At 39.0% G+C, this 21711-nt stretch overlaps 1 protein-coding gene across 5 annotated transcripts in view; it reads left to right on the plus strand.

Moving 5' to 3' along the window:
- The window catches only part of Mtus1 (microtubule associated scaffold protein 1), a 146081-nt gene that overhangs the window by 53275 nt on the left and 71095 nt on the right, over positions 1-21711 (plus strand). For all 5 annotated transcript variants that reach the window (XM_078031078.1, XM_005334304.5, XM_040267863.2 and 2 more), the window contains one exon: positions 507-702. In XM_078031078.1, coding sequence (XP_077887204.1) covers positions 507-702 — 196 coding nt within the window. The remainder of the gene's footprint in view (positions 1-506; positions 703-21711) is intronic.

The raw sequence follows: 21711 nt of genomic DNA on the forward strand, positions 1-21711 counted from the left end.
TGGATTTTTGGATGCACCAATGTGTAGGTGGTGGTTGAGACAGCAGATGAGATCATGTGGGGAGACGATGTGGTGAGAAAAGAGAACAGGACCAAGTCTGAGTCCTGGTGAAGACTAGCACTTAAAGGCACAGAACAGGACCCAGAGAAATAGCCAGAGAACCAGAAGAAAAACCAGGAAAGACCTCTGTTGGGGAAACCAAAGAAAGATGGAGTGAGTGGTCAGTATCAGATGCTAGAGAGAGAACTCTCCAGCAAAGGACTTGTGGTATGGGTGATCTTGAGAACAACCTCATTAATGGGTCCAGAGGCAGATAAGGCTGAATTGAAAAGTCAACTGTGAAGAGTTTTAATTGCTTCATAGTAAAAATAAGAATTAAATGTTTATCTGGAAAATCTGCTAAGACAGACAGTGTTTCTTTTCCATAGCTAATAACACATGGAAATTGTATGGACAAGCTCTGATCTGGATTAAATTTTAATTGATTTTTTTTTTTTTTCCCCTAGGGTTCTGCTTCAAAACCTACCACCACCTCAGGGAGGAACATATCCAAACCTGACTCTTGCAGTTTGAGAAAAACACCCACTCCAAAAGTCAAAGTGGGGCCTGCTGTTTCCTGTTTAAGGCGGAACAGTGACAGTCGGAGCCTCAGTTCTGATCGAACCTTATCTCCTCAGAGGATCAGGCGTGTGTCCACCTCTGGTAAGAATAAAGTAGTTGAGCTCTGCTTATAGAAGTTTATGAATTATTTGAATGTTGAATTAAACTTGGCAGAAAGCAGAATGACAGTTTTGGTCACGGCAATAACACCTCTGTCATGAATGCATTTAGCTTTTTTATATATTTTTTTTAGTTGTTGATGAACCTTTATTTTATTCATTTATTTATATGTGGTGCTGAGAATTGAACCCACTGCCTCACATGTGTGAGGCAAGCACTCTACCACTGAGCCACAACCCCAGCCCACATTTAGCCTTTTGAGGTTCAGCATTATGCTTAGGAAAAATCACAAAACAAGACAATTCAGCCCTTCTCTTTGAGCATTACAAAATCTAGTTGGAGATAGATTTATGTACATAAACTACAGGCTATTGAGAAGGATGCATACCTGCATGCACTTGGGTGACTGTTGGAACTATGAGTCATTTCATTAACTTTTTAAAAATAAATGGTTAATATTTAACAGTATTTCTGTGTTATAGATTCATCGAGTGTCCTCACCATATAAGAAAGAATACATCTTTCAGTAAAATTCAAGTAGAAAATTACTCCATGTAAATTTATAGGGAGATGAGGGCAACTAAACAGTTGAGTTTTTTTCTGGTGTGAACTTTCATCTATGCTGGCTTGTACTTTTGAAGGTGTAGTTTTAAAGCTGTATTGGATGGATGAAATTTGAGAGCTTCAAGAATAGCTATTAAGTGTCTTACTAAATTTGGCAGATGTACAGATTTCTTTGTGTTACAAACCAGAACAGGAAATGGAAAAGTCAAGCCCTGTTTCACAGAGGCTAAGACAGAAAGCCTGCCAGCCATTCTAGTCGACGGATCAGGGTCTGCAGGGAACACCCCTTATTTCTGCAGGTACAACGTTGAGCAAATTAAAGCCACGTCAGATAGATTTAGAAGTAAGTTCCCTTGTAAAAATAGTGACTACTATTGAATGGTCTTAAAAGGAAACATGCCTCTAAAATCATGTACCCACACATGTGAGAACATTTACAGAAACGAATAAAACCAGCCAAATCCCAGAGGATCTCTTTACTTCACTACAATTGAGGATTTTTAGGTTTCATTTTCCAATCCTCTCATGAAGATGCTAGTGTGAGAAGGGTAGAAGGCACAGAAGTGTTTTAAGGGATGTTTATTTAGATTCACGGATTATGTGAAGATCATGCGGTTGGGGAAGCAGACCCACGGAGAGGTATGCGGGGAAGAAGAGGGATTCACCTGGCCCATTTTCTTTTCCATCCATAGAAGAGCTGATCAGGAAAGGGGAATCCGTCAGCTTGAAGTGTTCATCGTTTGAGAGGAAAACAAAGTGAAGCCAAAGGATATGGGAGAAGCAGTGATCCTTGTTTTTAGGGTATTGCCAGAGTTGGGAGTCGGGGTGTGAGAGAGATCAAAGCTCTGGTTCTCACTGTTGCTGCCTGACAAGGCACGCAGTGTTTGCCAGGGTGTGGCGAGTTCCCTTCCCATTTGGAAGAACCTGTGGCTTGGTGGCATGTGGCGCTATGGCCTGTGGTGAGGAGCCTTGTGTTCTAATATCACTCTGACCCATGAGCTGCCGTAGACAGTAAGTCATTTACCCTCCCTGACCATCAGCTTTCACATCTGTCGAGTGTAAAGCTTGGGACTCTAGGATCCTGTCGGCTTTTGTAGTCCTATCTTTCTAGGTGCAGTTTGGAGCTCATCTAATTTTCTGAGTCATGGCTGCTACTGGTATGATTCTCTGAACCACATGATGCTCGAATCCCAGAAAACTTAAGTGCACACACTTTTAAGAAATTGGGGGCTGGGGATGTTGCTTAAGCGGTATCGCGCTCACCTGGCACACACGCAGGGCGCTGGGTTCCATCCTCACACCACATAAACATAAAGATATCGTGTCCACCTAAAACTAAAAAATAAATATTAAAAAAAAAAAAAAAAGAAATCAGGTCAGTACCCAGGGTATATTTTAAAAGATAGAATTCTTTTAGGTAGGTGATCATTCCCATTAAACCCTGAAATATTTTTTGAATCCTTTCAGTGTGTGCTACATAATGTCCTATCTTAGGGAAAAGTGATCTGTATTGTTTTATGAAGGGACAGGGAAAATGACTGAAGCTTTTGTTATCCTGTGTCAATGAGCTTGATAACTAAGTTATGCATTCAAATTCTTAAAATTTAAATGCAATCGGGCACGGTGGTATAGGCCTGTAATCCCAGCTATTGGGGAGGCCAAGGCATGAAGATTCCAAGTTTGAGCCCGGGGTTGGCAACTGTCTCATGAAAAAAAAGGGCTGGGGGTATAGCTCAGTGGTAAAACTTCCCTGGGTTCAATCCCCAGTGCCAAGAAAACAAAAATTTTTTAGTCCGAGTTAAATTATAATTTACCTAGTGGTTTTCCCATATATAAAGAAAGAAAATTTTATGTAACTAGAAATGTTATGGATTTGAATTAGCGTTTTATGTTTGAGAGGTTAGAAGATTTATAGACCAAGTAGTCTTATCACCCCAAATTTGTATGTGGAAGCCATGAATTTTGATGAGACTAAGGAAGTGATGAAGATTTAAAGGAAGTCATAAAGATGAGACCCTGAGCCAATAGGATTGGTGCCCTTATAAGAAGAGGAAAAACACCAGGACTCCCTCTCTACCCTGTGAGACTTGGTAAAAAGGTGTCCAGCTTCAAGGCAGGAGGAGGGCCCCAACTAGAACCAAATCAGCTGATACCACGAGGAAATAAATTTCTGTCATTTAAGGTACAATAGTTTATGATATTTGTTATGGCTGCCTGAGCAGACTAAGTCAAGGACTAGCTTGATTATGCAGTTATGTTTTTAAAAAGTTGATGGCAACTTATTTGTTTGGATGTTCACAATAAATTGAAAGGTGTTTTTGTGTTGGGGAGAGGAACTGTAATCGTCGCAGAGTTAAAAATAGAACAGAAGAATCAAGGAACAAAAACAATGCGCCTTCAGATCACTGAGAGCCTGTTGCTATTTTCTTATACAATGCAGTGTTTGTGTATTCGAAAATTGAAACCAAACGAATCTCCACTGTATTTGTACAAAGTTACTTTGCTGAAAAGGTGAGCAGCAGGAATGTTCCAGCCTGTATAGTGTTTTCAATAAATCCTTTCAGAGAACTAAGTGGAAAACCAGACCCAGAGTTAAAATAGCCATTTTCTTGAAGATTTAGAATGAGTGTGAGAAAGATTTATAATTAAACTGAATGGATCTCTTCTGTTTTGTCAAAATGGGAAAATTTATATAAAACTAAGTCAGCTTATAAGAAGCCAAATCCAAAGTACTTTGGCTTCTTGGGGGTATGTATTTTTTAACACACTTAGTTAAATAAGTAAGATGAAATAATGATAAAACTTAGGTCTATAACGCCAGCCATAGCAGCTCATGCTGTTGAATGTATACCAAGACCCAGGTTCTGTTTTAATCATTTCACCTATGAATCCGTATTACACTCAGAATAATTTTCTGAGGCCTCCTCCCATGTTAATTAGATTAGGAAACCTCCATGGAGGGTTTTTCTGATGTTATGTAGCTGGGAAGTGGCTGAGGTGGGATTCAGACAAGGCGGTAAACTCTGGAGTCCAAGCTCTCAGCCCTCACATTATTAAAGAAGAGCTGTGGGTAGGATCGTGAGTTCCTAAATAAATAAAGAAAATTCTTGAGCTCAACGGAATGGTTTAGAAACCGTGGTACACTTCAGACCCTTGGCTAAATTTCCAATGATACAAATTATTCTCTATGGTTATCAAGAGTGAGTGCTGCTGAGTAAGTAACCTAGATAGGTACGTCAGGATCGCAGCTTCAGGTAGCACTGGTTCTGAGCAGGTTTCCATCCTAAGAGTGTTGTGTTTCCCACTTAATCATGCAGTTGCCTTTTCAGTGACTACCTGGAGCCAGGTAGGATTCCAGAAGTGGTACAGAATGTCCTCCCTGCCCTGTGGGTCTTTCTGTTGCCTGGGGAGGCCTTTGCTTGTTGCTGCCTCGGCCACACAAATAGATATGTGAGGGTGTGGCCAAGGCCCCAAGGGAAGGAAGGCCTCATGAAAGAGTCGGCTTTTCCTTTTCTCCAGAAAAAGAGAAATACCATGGGTAAACTCTTGTTTTGATTCAGTCTGTTGCAGGTTAATAAATTCCTTGCAGGACAGTGGAATATCCGAAACGTGTAATGACCCGTCTATTGTTACAGGTTTCTCTTTTCTCCTCCTGAGTGGTACAACTTCTTGCTTGGTTTATGCAAACTGATTTTTTTTTTTTTATTTACTTAGTGTTAAAGGGAATTTAAAATCTTTTTAACTCTTGTTGTATCCAAAACCTTTTTTAAGTGAGAATATGAGAGAGGAAGTGAGCAAAATTAGAATTTTCACCTATCTATAGAATTAATTACTAGAAATCATAAATTATCATTCAATACTTTATTCTAAAAGCCATATTTAATATATTGTTAATAGATGCATCTATATTTGTATGTAATTAAAACACATTTAGAGTATGTCTCTGGATTTTTTTTTTCCCTGTAAACATACTGATGGTAGTTAACCTGTTTATGATGTGCCAGGCACTATCCTATGTTCCCTTAAATGCATGAGCTCAGTTAATCCTCACAGCACATGAGGAATAGACACTATGATTGCCCCTACGGTACCTGTGAGGCATTTGAGATTTGAAAGCTTAATGAGGTTACACAGTTGATAACTGGTGGAGACAGGGACAGGGCCAGACAGTCTGTCCCTAGAATCTGTGCTCTCAGCCCCTGTTTGCTGTGCATGTGGCAGCCCTGACACACTTACTTCTTCATCATTGCATCTGAATGGATTATTCATTAAAGGGCATTATGTTAACTGTCCAGTGAATGCTTGCTTGTGCCAGGAACGATTCTTGGTGTTGGCGATGAAGAAGTGCACGAGAGAGAGACATTCTTGCCCCTGGGCAGCTTAAGTTCTAGTAAGGGAAGTCGGAAAATAAACTAAATAAAATGTTTAGTATATAAGATGATGAAGTGCAAGAAGATAAGCTAAAGCAAGGACCCTGTAGGCACTTGAGAAAGAAGTATCTTCCCTGTTCTTTCTCACTAACATCACTAAATTCTTGATCTTTTCTAGATATTGCACATACTTCTCGCTTAGTAATGATTCCGAAGGACATTGGTCTGTGGAATGACTCACAGAATATGCTTAATATGTCACTATGAAGTCCCTGATTCGTCCATTCATGAAACGTCTGGAGGGCCTGCATGTTGGGAGTCTACTAGACTCGGGATATAAATATGATTAAACCAATATACTCTCCTAGGAACCTCAGTAATCGGAGGGTGGGGTGGAAAGGGGTGTCCAAGCAAATCATACAATGTAGGCTCTTCATGCTTCAGATCTTGGCAGAACTGCTCTGACCTTTGTGACATATCAAGCTGTGTGGTAATTATTTTCTTACATGTCTGTCTCCTGCTAACCTGTGAGATCCATAGCATAGAGTCCAGGTTTAGTTAGTTTTATATTCTTGTGTTTAGCACACTGTACCTGTTACCCAGCAGATATTTAGGAACACCACTGGACTTGATTTGAGTGGAGACTTGTAGGGAGCACTGTGTGTCCTTAGTAAAGGGAACAACACCAGCTCAGACTAAGGAAAGGCTGGAGAAGAGTGTGGACATTCAAAGGAGCCTCGGAATGTGCCTGTGGTGGTTTGCCTGCAGATAAAATCGCCGGCATTGTCAAAGATTCAGATGTTGAGTTGTGAAAGTATATATTGTGTTTGGGGACCAGTGAGGCTAGGGTCAGCGTGCCTGGAGCAAAGCATGTGTTGGGGTCAGTGAGAGATGGCCCTAAGGAGGTTGAGGCAAGTCCGTTCTAGTAGTCTAGACACAGAATTCTAAGATTCCTGCCAGCATGTCGGAATAGAAAGTGGAGCACGTACTTCAGATATTTTGAAGGAAGACTGTCCAGTAAGATCTGAATGGTCCCAAGTGTCACCAGCATTCTTTTTCTGATGGCTGTGTAGATAGTGAGATCATAAAGTGATATACAGAATAGAGCAGCAAGAGAAGATTCTCTAGAGAATGAGGGGTTTGGCTTGAGGGATGATAACCCTGAAGGTATTGAAGACTGGAGAGCACCTGAAAGGGGTGTGTACGAGTTTGAGGTTTAAGACAGTAAAAATGTGGCAAGGTTGAGGAAGCCTGTGGGAAAACAGCTAATCTTGAGCAAGAGGGATGAGCATGACAGCCCGCCAACAGAATAGTCAGAATGCATCCATTGCCCAGGCAAATACGTCTTGGAAATAAAGAGGGAAATGCAGAAGCATGTAGAAGGAGATATACTAGGAGATGAAATAGGTTTAAGAGTGAACATTCAAAGTAGCAGCAGATAATGGGCTGGGTAGCTTCTTGCATATTTTCAAGCTCACTTTTTTGAGGATTGATGATTTCTTCCAAACAAGTTTGTGGATTTTATTGACTGGTTCACTTTTGTAAACTTAGGAAAGGAAGTTGATGCTCACTCTTGAGGTCTCAGTGATTTCACTGCTTAGAGGAGCTCTGCCCACAAATCTTGGCTCCTAATGAGTCAGAAAGCTTGCCAAATGCCTTCTACCATTTTTCATTTTTGGCACTGGGGATTGAACCCAGGACCTTGTGAATGCTAAACACGTTCACAATGCTAAACTGAGCTACACCCCAGCCCCATCCTCTGTCCTTATCAGTTCTTGGTATCATTGCCAAAAAATAAACTCACTGGTGAACATGTGAAGACCCTGTCCATCTTTACATGGTAGCTAGGGAAAGGATGCAACACTTCCAAGTCCTAGGTTTATGATACTCTGAAGTTTAGATATTCCCTTAGCTGTGGGCAAATTCCCAGCCCAGTAACTAAGGAAGTTATTTTTGTTAATCCACACCCAAAGCATTAGACTTCTTGTGAAGTCCAGGCACAAACAGGTCCTCAGGTCCTGACCTTCAGTGCTGTGCTTCTGTGTGACTCAAGTGCCTGTGAAAACCTTGCTTTGTGGAATGTTCTTGTTTCTCTGTCAAATTACCACTCTCTTGGGACTGGCTGTGTTTTTGTTGTGACTCACCTGTGCTGCTGTGGTTTCCTATTGTGAGTTTACCCTGGAATTTAAGTCAGTGTGCTGGGTACCCAGAGTACAGTTTCTTATATCCTGCTAGTAAAGTATTATCTTGGCTATGGTAAGAACGTGGGATACTGAAATAACATTTCACAATATAGAAATGGAGCGAGTTACTAAAATTCTGTGCTCTGGAAAGTAATTCATTCACTTCACAGATTGAGAGTGAATACTATGCAAGTCCTATGCCAGACACTGGAGGATTGTGGAGAGAGTGAGACATGGTTCCCGCCCTCAGGGCGTTGACAAAGGGGGAGGGTGGTGAGTCCTTCTCATCACATTTGTCCTTATGATGTGAGAAAACAAAACACAGTGAGAAACAACGGGATCTCAGAAGAGGCTGAGGTTACGAATTCCAACTTGATGGAATTCTTTCTATATAGTAAATGTAATTTTATAAGAGATGTATACCCTTACATTGGTAACAGCCAGTCTTGGTTTAGTGTTGATGCTTTCTGACATTTAAGACTTCAGAAATAAACATCAGAAACACACATATGGATTGAGGTTTTGTTGTTGGTGGTGGTGTGTGTGTGTGTGTGTGTGTGTGTGTGTGTGTGTGTGTGTGTGTTTAAGTAGAAATTGGCTGGTGTACCAGGAAGCAGAAATAGAGGATTCAGAGTATAACATGAAGATGTGTAGAAATACTGAAGCGAGCGGATGGTCAGTTAGGACACAGTGGAATAGTATTCTGGCGATCAACCAAGAAAAGACAGAGTTTAGGTCTTTTAAGTTCATGAAAGGAATGTGGGGGCATTGTTCCAAGCAAGGCAAACCTTATTCTACCCCTTGTCATCTTGAATTAGTCAATTCGGATTATTTATTTATTTATTTATTTTGGTACTAGGCATTGAACTTATTTGTCAAGTGTCCACTGCCAGCTTCCCAGCAGGTTATTTTAAGTGAAAAATCAGAAGGAAAAAAGAAACAAAAATGACCCTTAACCTTACTACCACCAAATAGCTTTCAACATCAGAATTTATAACTATTTAGTGCTTTTTCTTTTTGCACGTGTTTACACATATTTAATGGAGACAATTTTTACTGTTTTAGAAATCTCATTTCTAGCTGAGCACAGTGACATGCACTTGTGGTCCCAGCTATGCCAGAGGATCACTTGAGCCCAGGAGTCTGAGACAAGCCTTAGTAATACAGACCTTGTCTCCACAAAGAAAAAAATAAAATAAAATCCTATGCCTAATAGCCAGTAGGTACCTAGTTAGTTCACAGAATTTTCTTTTTTATTTAGAAGGTATGGTTCCTGTTTTCTTAGATTCTTACATTTTTCTTAGTAACATGGTTTTAAATGACTATAATATTCTATCATGAGAAGGTGATATTGTCTTAGTCTGTATTTCTGTAACAGAATGCTACCAACTGGGTAATTTATAAACAATAGAAATTTATTTGACTCACAGTCTGGAGATTGGCAAGTCCAAGATCCCGGCACTGGCCTCATTTCATGGGTAGAAGGCAGAAAAGCAAGAGGGCATGAAAGAATAAGTAGACAGATGGGGTCCAACTCACTTTTGTAAAAGCCTCCTCTCCCATAACTAACCCAAGATATCATTAGTGTATTCCTAAGGTCAGGGCCCTCATGACCTCTCATTAGGCCCCGCCTCCCTACCCTGTTGCATTGGAGTTTAAGTTTTCACCACAATTACTTTGGGGGACTCACTCAAGCTGTAACTCATTCAACTATCTACATAGTAGGTACAGTTTATTTCTTCAGATGTTTTGGCCATTAAGGTAGTTTATTTTTTAGTATACTTAACAACCCCATATAGAAGAACTCTGAAAGTACATAAACAGATTAGATAAATTCCTGGATACATTTATCTAGATGGACCCTGGGTGGGGGAATTTTATTCAAGGCTTTGAGATTCATTGCCAAGTTCCCTGCCAGAAGCAGCATACATGTCTATGCTCCTACTCTGAGCATGTGAGTTTTTCCAAAACTCTTGCCAGTATTTTGACATTTCTAACACCCTTTCCAAGTATTCATGTTTAGAAGGTGCAAAATGATATCTCATTTTAATTGATGGTGCTTGGCATTCAGGTGATCAGGTGAATACGAGATAAAAATGTTCCCTCCTTGAAATTACATCTTGGTAATTTCAAGGAGTCAGAGCTTTGTGACTATCTAGATGAAGACTATTCCACTTAGAGCACACAGCAAGAGGAAAGATCCTGAAGTGGAGCTTGACTGATGTGTCCTAGGAATAGAAAGAATGAAGTAAGGGAAAGGGAAATGGGAAATGAGGTTGGAGAGGTAGTGAGAGCAAGATCACAGAGAGTCTTGAAAATCATCCTAAGGACTTTGGCTTTAAACCTGACTTAGATTTTGAGAGGATCCCCTCTGATAGTTGAGAATAGATTGAATGGAAGTGAGTTTGGGAGCCATGAGGAGAGGCTTAATCACAACAGAAGATAACTGGTTTCTTGGATCAGGATTGTGCCAAAAGTAAAGCCAACAGGACTTGGTTGGTTGAGGGGTAAAAGCAGAGAGGAGAGGAATGAAGGATGACCATAAACCTTTGATGTGAGCAGTGGAAAGATGGTGCTGACATTAACTGAGATGGCAAAGAATGATGTAGACATGGATATTGAGGGGGTGGACATGAGAAATTCAATTGCAGAGATAAGTGAATAGTAGATATATAAAAGGCAGTTCATAGAAGTCTGGTGTAGGAATATCATTTGGGATTCAATACAAATGAACACAGTGGCAAGAGGCTCTTTAAGAGATGATATATAAAGCTACCAAACTGGATAAGATCACCAAGACAGTAAGTGTAGAAGGAGCAGGTCAGAGGTACCTCTTGGGTACTCCCAAGCTTAAAGGGGTGGAAAGAGCAGCAGGAATCACAAAGGAGACCAAGAAAGAATGGCCAGGAATATAGGAAGGTAGTCAGTCAAGTGCAGCATCCTCAAAGCCAAGTAAATAAGCCTTTCAAGGAGAAAGAAGGGATCAACTGTGTTAAATGTCACAGACAGAATATGGTAGTTAAGCATGGTTTGCAGCAGATGCTGGACAACCACTCAATGGGTTTAAGCCTGAAGGTCGTGTCTAACAGGAAGTCTAGAGGCAGGCTTGACCCAGCTGCAGTGATTGAGTAATGTCATCTTTCTACTTTCTGGGCTTCCACTCCTCCTGCCTCAACCCCCATTGGCTAATCTCGGTGACTTTTCAGTTAAAATATGGTCGCTAAGAATTCCATGTGTAACAGCCTCTTGCCACTGTGTTCAAAGGCTGGAAGCCAACCCTGGTGTCCCAGAGAAGGAGTTTTCTCCTGACATGCCTCTCTACGTTTATCAGGGAGGAAAAATCCTGGTCAGCAACTTACCTCCCAGTACTCTTATTCTTACCTCTTATCTGCACGGACTGGATCACATGGTCCCTCCAAACATCAAGAAAGGTCAGGAAGCAATTATTTGACTTTTAAACCTTTCTATAGGATGTGAGCCATGGAGATGGGGATTGGGAAGCCAGGAAAGGTGTAAGACAAATTGAGGCTATGTTTTTTAAAAAAAAAAAAAAAAAAAAAAAAAAAAAAAGGAGAATTCTTTTTACTGACTTTTATTTTGGCATATGATTCTTGTTGATCTGGTCTTTGTTCTTTGTTTTACCATATGCCTTTAAATTTTGTATATGGTGATTTTAAAAATCGAAATTTTTGTGCTGTCAAATATATCATTTCCCTAAATTTTTCCTGTTTTTATGCATAACAAGACCTTCTTACACAAAGAGAAGATTGGTCTATATTTAATTATTTTTTATATTTATTTTAAACCTTTTACTTTTTTATCTAATTTTGTTTTGATGGCTGGTGAGATCTAGGAGCTAATATTTGTATGATATTATGTACCAGGCACTGTTCTTTTTTTTAAGATTATAAACTCCTTTAACTCTCACAAGGACCTATGAGGTAAGTACAATTGTAATCATCCCATTCTTTCAGAGAGGAAATAGAAACTCAGACAGAGTACGTAACATGCACATAGCTAGTGCATATTGGAGTTGGGTTTGAACCCAGGCCATCTGGCCTAGATTGTCCAAATTTTAACCTCTACCCCACACTGCTTCTCAAAACTTTAATATATATATTAATTTTTTTAAAAAATTTATGGTATTGGGGATTGGACTTAGCATACTCTACCACTGAGCTACAGCTCCAGTCTCTCCCGGCCCTTTTTGTTTTTGAAACAGGGTATCTCTTAAGTTTCTGAGGCTGGCCTTGAACTTGTCATCCTCCTGCCTCAACCTCTTGAATAACTAGGATCATAAGCATGTGCCACTGTGTCCAGTTCAAATTTTAATTCTTTGAAATTAAAATATCTTAATACCACAAATAAATTCATTTTGTGATTTTAAATTATCTCCTTTGTCCCATCCTGACTTCTTATATTGCCAATGTTTATTAATAACTAGGTTATTAATCTGTCAATGCAGTTTTAGGCCCACAATTGACTATTTTATGCTTAAATAATATGCCTTATCAACTAGTTGCACAAATTCTTTTTTATATATTTTGAAGATTACAGTAAAATTTACACCATGTAGAATCGCCATTTTAGCCTTTTTAAAAATATGCTGTTTTTTGTGGAGTAAAGGACAGTCATATTATTGTGCTGTGTCCATCTTCAGAACTTTTTTTTCTGCCTCAGCTGGAATTCTGTATTCATTAAACCATAACTCCCAAGTTTCTCCTTCTCCCAACCCCTGGCATCCAACATTCTGCTTTCTGTCTCTGATATGGAAAGGGGGGGTCTTATAATATTTGTCCTTTTGTAACTACCATAGGTAACCTAGCATTGTGTCTTCAACGATCATGCAGGTGTAACAAGCGTCAAAATTTCCCTCTTGTTAAAGGCTGAATAATAATCCATTGTATTTATGTACCACGTTTTGTTCATTCCTCTCTTTGTGAACTCTGAATTGGTTCCACTTTTGGCTATCGTCAGTAATGCAGCTTTGGGATTGGGCGTTCAGATACCAGTTCAAATCCCTGCTTTCATTCTGGTTGTACGTCTAGATCTAGAGTTGCTGGATCATATGGAAACACCATGTTTAATTCTTTGGAGAACCGCCACACTATTTTCCATAGCAGCTACACCCTATCGTATTCCTATAAACAATGTACAATGGTTTTACTTTCTCCACATTCTTGCCAATACTTGTTGTTTTTTATAGTAGTTGTCCTAATGGATGTGAGGTTGTATCATTGTGGTTTGATATGCATTTCCCTAATGACTAGTGATGATGAGTATCTTTGAATGTGCCCGTTGGCCATTTGTACATTTTCTTTGGAGAAATGTTTGTTCAAGTCCTTTGCCCATTTTTAAATTGAATTGTTTGGTTTGTTGTTCTTGAGTTGTGGATTTCTCATTTTTCTGTTATGGAATTTTTGGCTATTTTAATCTTAATTACAGACTAAAGTTTTTTAAAAACTTAATTGCTCTTTTAAAAGTACTTTATTGGAATACCATTCAATTAAAATATTAATTTAGTGCATGTTTAACATATACTTATTTAAACTTCTTATTTTCCTATTTTTTATACTTTTCACATGGGATTACCACTTTTTAGTGAACTTCTTCACAGAAAGTTGTGTATGTGCAACTGTTCATCATTGCTAAAGGACCATTCTTCTATCTTCCTGGTAGATGAAAAACCTGTTGGTATTGTGTAGTATCTATTTTCTAGGCCACATATCTTGTTTATTTAAGCATTGTTTACACACTAAAACACTTTCATTGAAGCTAAGTTTGTAGACATGTCCGTTATTGTTAGTGAAAGTATGAGTTGGAAATGAACCTGTAGCCACTGATTTGAGTATTGTAATTCATTTTCCCCAAAATTGTTAATTTTTTATTGCTTTGGGTAGACTTTAATTTTATTATACTTCTGAGCTGCTGTACACAATTACTACAAAGGTCACTTTCTCTATGTGATTACATTTAAAGAACCCAAGTTATAATTATAAACAGATTCTTAAATTTTGTATTTTAACTGTTTAGAATTTTCTCTTCCCGACTCTTGTAGTAAGTGACTCTGCCGTGTGCATTTCTTATTAATTTTTATATGTTACAAACTGATCTCAGTAATTTCCATTGTCTAGTTAAAATTTCCACCACTCTAACCCTGGCAGGTGCCCCAAACTTTCCTTACTTGTTTCCTTGAGTTCCAAGTCTTCAGTCTGTTCTGCATTCCACCACCACATGATCAGGTCTTGGTGGGAGTGCTGAAGAGGCTACATAGCTCCTGTCCCCAAATTCTCACCACACTCACCCCTAGCAAGTAAGGTCTAACATTCTCAGCATGGCCTGTACTGTCATCGCTCTCTCAACTGGAAACTACCCACCTCTCCAGCCTCATTTTCTTTTTCTGTGCTTCTACCAAGGAGTGCAAGGTACACAACAGCATAACTAATAAAAAGACATAAGGATTTTGCTAACAGTTTATAATTTTCCCTGCAAACATATGGTAGTGATTTCTGTGGCAAGATGTCAATTGTTTCTATCACCACACATTTAAACTTTATGATTAGTTACAGTTACTTTACTAGGTAAGCAAGTATATACTTGTGTAACACACACTTTCACATAAATCCGTTGTCTATATATTTATTAAGATGAACTATGTCTTCTAATGTAGGTAATATAGGAGTTAATATTTTTATATTTAGATAATTGAATCTCCAAAACCCATTATTTTTTTTTATCCACTGTAAAGAACAGCCAAGTCAGTTTTCCAATGCTCAATGCAGTTTTTCAGTGCTTTAAAATAATTATTGTATACAGAGCTCTCAATCAGGTTTTCTAAGATGGCTCTCCTAGTAAGTTGGGTGCTAGAGGAAAACATGTATGCTTCAAATCCAATAGACTCTGTTATAACATATGGCAAAGCGCAAATTTTTTTTTTCCCCCAGGCAACAGATGGTTATAATTCATAGAATCAAAACAAATCTTTTGTCTGGATGTAAGTCTATGCCAAATGTGTAAGCTTAAAATAAATGACTATGGTCAATAATACATCCATAGGTAGATCTTAAATCTTTTTACCTTACATCAAGATATGTTACATGATGTGGTGTGAACCCATAAAGGTCTTTTTTTTTTCTTCAGAACTTTAAGAGAAGTTTCATATTGATTTCACTTGTTGGAGATTTTGGTGCTCAGATTAATATAGTCCCTCAATTAGCTTAGTGTTGCCTTGTCTTTCTTTCAATATTGCTGATGATGTGTATGCTTTATTGCTTCATTATATGAGATCCACTTATATAACTACTCTAGGTCAACTTTACTATTAAACATTAGTACTTTGGTGAATGGTTAAGGCCTTTGGTGTATGCCTATTCTGTTTACCATTCTACTGTAAGAGCTTTCTCCTATTAAGAGGGAAAGCGCAGTAACCTGGATCAAAAAAACGAATCCAACAATATGCTGCCTTCAGGAGACTCCTATGATAGGAAAAGACATACACAGGCTGAAGGTGAAAGGTTAGGAAAAATCTTACCACTCACATGGCCCTCGGAAGCAAGCAGGAGTGGCCATACTCATATGGAATAAAATCAACTTCAAACCTAAGTTAATCAAAAGGGATGAAGAAGGACACTATATCCTGTTAAAAGGAACCATCCACCAACAAGACATAACAATTATCAATATGTATGCACCAAACAATGGTGCGGCAACGTTTATAAAACAAACTCTCCTCAAGTTCAAGAGTCAAATAGACCACAACACAATAATTATGGGTGACTTCAACACACCACTCTCGCCATTAGACAGATCCTTCAGACAAAAGCTGAATAAAGAAACTAGAGAACTCAATAACACAATCAATAACCTAGACTTAACCGACATATATAGAATATATCAACCATCATCAAGTGGATACACGTTCTTCTCAGCAGCACATGGATCTTACTCAAAGATAGATCATATATTATGCCATAGGGCAACTCTTAGTAAATATAAAGGTGTGGAGATAATACCATGCACCATATCTGATCATAATGGAATGAAACTGGAAATCAATGATAAAAGAAGGAAGGAAAAATCCTACATCGCATGGAAAATGAACAATATGTTACTGAATGATCAATGGGTTACAGAAGACATAAAGGAGGAAATCAAAAAATTCTTAGCGATTAACGACAATACACACAACATACCGGAATCTATGGGACACAATGGAAGCAGTTTTAAGAGGGAAATTCATTTCCTGGAATTCATTCCTCAAAAAAAGAAAAAACCAACAAATAAACGAACTCATACTACATCTCAAAACCCTAGAAAAGAAGAGCAAAACAACAGCAAATATAACAAGACAAGAAATAATTAAAATCAGAGCGGAAATCAATGAAATTGAAACAAAAAAAAAACATTGAAAAAATTGATAAAACTGAAAGTTGGTTCTTTGAAAAAATAAGATCGACAAACCCTTAGCCATGCTAAGGAAGAGAAGAAGAGAGAAAACTCAAATTACTAACATACGGGATGAAAAAGGCAATATCACAACAGACACTACAGAAATACAGAAGATAATTAGAAAGTATTTTGAAACCCTATATTCTAATAAAATAGGAGACAGTGAAGATATCAATAAATTTCTTAAGTCATATGATCTGCCCAGATTGAGTCAGGAAGACACACACAATTTAAACAGACCAATAACAAAGGAAGAAATTGAAGAAGCCATCAAAAGACTACCAACCAAGAAAAGCCCTGGACCGGATGGGTATACAGCGGAGTTTTACAAAACCTTCAAAGAAGAATTAATACCAATACTTTTCAAGCTATTTCAAGAAATAGAAAAAGAAGGAGCTCTTCCAAATTCATTCTATGAGGCCAACATCACCTGATCCCGAAACCAGACAAAGACACTGCAAAGAAAGAAAACTACAGACCAATATCTCTAATGAACATAGATGCAAAAATTCTCAATAAAATCCTGGCAAATCGAATACAAAAGCATATCAAAAAAATTGTGCACCATGATCAAGTAGGATTCATCCCTGGGATGCAAGGCTGGTTCAATATACGGAAATCAATAAATGTTATTCACCACATCAATAGACTTAAAGATAAGAACCTTATGATCATCTCGATAGATGCAGAAAAAGCATTCGACAAAGTACAGCATCCCTTTATGTTCAAAACACTAGAAAAACTAGGGATAACAGGAACTTACCTCAACATTGTAAAAGCTATATATGCTAAGCCACAGGCTAGCATCATTCTAAATGGAGAAAAACTGAAGGCATTCCCTCTAAAATCTGGAACAAGACAGGGATGCCCTCTCTCACCACTTCTATTCAATTTAGTCCTTGAATTACTAGCCAGAGCAATTAGACAGACAAAAGAAATTAAAGGCATAAAAATAGGAAAAGAAGAACTTAAAATATCACTGTTTGCGGACAACATGATTCTATACCTAGAAGACCCAAAAGGGTCTACAAAGAAACTAGTAGAACTAATAAATGAATTCAGCAAAGTGGCAGGATATAAAATCAACACGCATAAATCAAAGGCATTCCTGTATATCAGCAACAAAACTTCTGAAATGGAAATGAGGAAAACCACCCCATTCACAATATCCTCAAAAAAAAACAAAAACAAAAACAAAAAACTTGGGAATTAACCTAACAAAAGAGGTGAAAGATTTATACAATGAAAACTACAGAACCCTAAAGAAAGAGATAGAAGAAGATCTTAGAAGATGGAAAAATGTACCCTGTTCATGGATAGGCAGAACTAACATCATCAAAATGGCGATATTACCCAAAATTCTCTACAGGTTCAACGCAATGCCAATCAAAATCCCAACGGCATTTCTTGTAGAAATAGATAAAGCTATCATGAAATTCATATGGAAAAACAAAAGACCCAGAATAGCAAAAGCAATTCTAAGCAGGAAGTGTGAATCAGGAGGTATAGCGATACCAGATTTCAAACTGTACTACAGAGCAATAGTAACAAAAACAGCATGGTACTGGTACCGAAACAGGCAAGTGGACCAATGGTACAGAATAGAGGACACAGAGACCAATCCATAAAATTACAACTTTCTTATATTTGATAAAGGCGCTAAAAGCATGCAATGGAGAATGGATAGCATCTTCAACAAATGGTGCTGGGAAAACTGGAAATCCATATGCAACAAAATGAAGCTGAACCCCTTTCTCTCGCCATGCACAAAAGTTAACTCAAAATGGATCAAAGAGCTTGATATCAAATCAGAGACTCTGCACCTGATAGAAGAAAAAGTTGCCTCCGATCTACATATTGTGGGGTCGGGCTCCAAATTCCTTAATAGGATGCCCATAGCCCAAGAGTTAAATACAAGAATAAACAAATGGGACTTACTTAAACTAAAAAGTTTTTTTCTCAGCAAGAGAAACAATAAGAGAGGTAAATTCCCTATTTAGGGAACCTACATCCTGGGAACAAATTTTTACTCCTCACACTTCAGATAGAGCCCTAATATCCAGAATATACAAAGAACTCAAAAAAATTAAACAATAAGATAACAAATAACCCAATCAACAAATGGGCCAAGGACCTGAACAGACACTTCTCAGAGGAGGATATACAATCAATAAGTACATGAAAAAATGCTCACCATCTCTAGCAGTCAGAGAAATGCAAATCAAAACCACCCTAAGATACCATCTCACTCCAGTAAGAATGGCAGCCATTATGAAGTCAAACAACAATAAGTGCTGGCGAGGATGTGGGGAAAGAGTACACTTGCACATTGCTGGTGGGACTGCAAATTGGTGCGGCCAATATGGAAAACAGTATGGAGATTCATGGGAAAGCTGGGAATGGAACCACCATTTGACCCAGCTATCGCCCTTCTCGGACTATTCCCTGAGGACCTTAAAAGAGCATATTATAGGGATACTGCCACATCAATGATCATAGCGGCACAATTCAAAATAGCTAGACTCTGGAATCAACCTAGATGCCCTTCAATAGATGAATGGATAAAAAAAATGTGGCATTTATACACAATGGAGTATTATGCAGCACTAAAAAATGACAAAATCATGGAATTTGCAGGGAAATGGATGACATTAGAACAGATTATGCTAAGTAAAGCTAGCCAATCTTTAAAAAACAAATGCCAAATGTCATCTTTGATATAAGGAGAGCAACTAAGAACAGAGTAGGGAGGAAGAGCATGAGAAAAAGACTAACATTATACAGAGACGAGTGGTGGGAGGGAAAGGGAAAGAGAAGGGAAACTGTATGGAAATGGAAGGAGACCCTCATTGTTACACATAATTACATATAAGAGATGGTGAGGGGAAAGGGGGAAAAAAAACAAGGGAGAGAATTGAACAACAGCTGATGGGGTAGAGAGGGAAGATGGGAGGGAAGGGGAGGGAGATAGTAGAGGATAGGAAAGGTAGCAGAATACAACAGTCACTAATATGGCATTTTGGAAAAATGTGGATGTGTAACCGATGTGATTCTGCAACTCGTATTTGGGGTAAAAATGGGAGTTAATAACCCACTTGAATCAAATGTATGAAAGATGGTATGTCAAGAGTTATGTAATGTTTTGAACAACCAATAAAAAAAAAAGAGGGTAAGCTCAAATTTTGAATTTGCCCACAAGCCTTGTTCTTCTTCCTTTAAATGTGATGCTGCTTTTCTGTGGCACAGCAGAGGGAACATTGGGCTGGTGGTTAGGGATTCTGACTCACTAACACTAGTTAGACATGTGATCCAAGTAACCCCTTTAATCACCTAGTTCTCTTATCTGGGATTGTAATGATAATATACCACTAGGATTATTCTCAGCATCAAAAGGACTAGCTAGGAGAGCTGTGTGGTAGTGTGCCCCTGTAGTCCCAGGCCTTGGGAGGCTCAGGCAGGAGAATAACTTGAATCTAGGAGTAGGACAGCCTGGGCAACATCGTGAGACCCCATCTTAATAAAACAAAACAAACAAAACCCCCACTAAACTTAAAAAGAGCTAATCTTTTGGTGAAAGGCATTACTTACTACCCTTATTGCTTATTATAATGATGGAATAAAGATGGCTTTTTTTTTTCTTTTTCCAGAAGACTTTGCAGGGTCTACAAGTTGCCATTAGGTAGAGGGGAGGGACAGGGAGACTCGGAATGGCCTTTGGGCTCCGGGGTGAGTGCGCTTTTGGTGTAGGCTATGTGTAGAATCGGTAAAGGTCCAGGTCTCTAGTAATTCTGCGGCATGCTGAGCCTACTCATGCTGAGCCTGTGAACTTAGAATGCTTTCAGAAGCAGTTCTGTGAAGCATACCTTTCTGAAGAATAAGTGACTTCAAAACCTGTTGAGCCTTGACTACATTGGAGCTCTGGCCCCGGAAATTTTAATCTGTTACTTGCCCAGCCCTGCTCACTATTTCTGATGATGATTCATTAGAGCATTTCTGCTGAAGGTATAATAGTTTGGTAAATTTTTATTCCCCAAATCAATTTTTTTCTTTCCTCTAAAAGCTAGTAAAACTGATGGCAAATATAAATGAAAGATCAGATGGGTATTGGAATATCCGATATTTGCTAACCCTTTTAAAGGACCGAAGAGGCTTGTTCAGAGGGGTACAGTGCGTCATGCCTTCATGTGCACGATGAGGGAACACGTTATCCACATTCATTATTTACTCTTGGCATTGAAAGAAAAGTCAGTTCGGCAAACACGTGTTCTCACTCCATACTCCACCCCAGTGCTAGGTCTAAGCTACAGATTCGAATCAGACGTTCTTCCTGTAAGAAAGCAGTCTAGGAGACCTGTGGAACTAGTTGGTGGCGGAAGCAGGCGTGTGGTGTGAGCGCGAGGCCAGGGGTGCACCTCCCAGGGAAGGGTGCCCTGGCCGGAGAGGCTCCACATCCTTGGGATTGTCGGCAGCACTTCTGAAATTCAATGTGTGTTTTCATGATCTGGGGGACCTTGTTAAAATACAGGTTATAGGTCAGTAGACCTAGAGTGGAGCTGTACGTGTGTCCTAGCAAGGATTTACGAGAGAATTATCAGCTGACCCTGTATTCACAGGGCAGAAATGGGAGCTGGGTGCAGGAGCCCAGTTCAGTCACACAGAGGGCATAAGAGGAGAATAGAGTAGAATGACCTGGAAAAAGACAAATAAGGGTGTGTGTGTGTGTGTGTGTGTGTGTGTGTGTGTGTGTGTGTGTGTATGTAGAGGGCAGGGGAACAAGGGAACAGCACTTGGTAGAAACCAATCCTAGGACTCCCTTTTATGCATTTAAAATTAAATATTAATTAAGAGAATGAAAAATGTCAGCATATTGTAGATAGTGGAAAATCCCAAACTTGAGCTTGGGTCATGACCTTAATTTTCATGTTCAGGAGATAAAGGTGGTAGAGTTGGAAGTGATGGAAGGACAGAAATGGTGTGCTCAACCAAGTGTGATAACACGTGGTGTATCTGTATCCTGATGTCAGAAGCTGGGTTGATTGGAGCAGAGCAAACACTGATACACAAGAACACTAAGGGGGGAGGCTGGTGATGGGGAGGCTTCCTGTTGGAGGCTTCAGATGCCTGACCTAAGGAGCTGGCGGGTTTTTTTTTTTTTTCTCCATTAAGATGTGATTTTTATTACTGAAATCCCTAAGATAAGGGAATGAGCATGATTTTACCCACTTGTGGTGCCATTGGTAAAACATGACAATATCTTCTTCAAAGGTCTTTTTCTACCCTTGATGTCCTTTGATTATGTGATACTAGTAGCATAGAGTGACCGATGGTATGGGGATCTGAGGGGAAAAAAAACACCATTGCAATGTTTTGGGCTTGTGAAAAAGGAAAAGTGGAGCTAGAATTTAGCATATACAGATGGGAGTTGA

Source organism: Ictidomys tridecemlineatus, chromosome 14 (genome assembly GCF_052094955.1).
Source record: "Ictidomys tridecemlineatus isolate mIctTri1 chromosome 14, mIctTri1.hap1, whole genome shotgun sequence".
Taxonomy (NCBI): Eukaryota; Metazoa; Chordata; class Mammalia; order Rodentia; family Sciuridae; genus Ictidomys; species Ictidomys tridecemlineatus.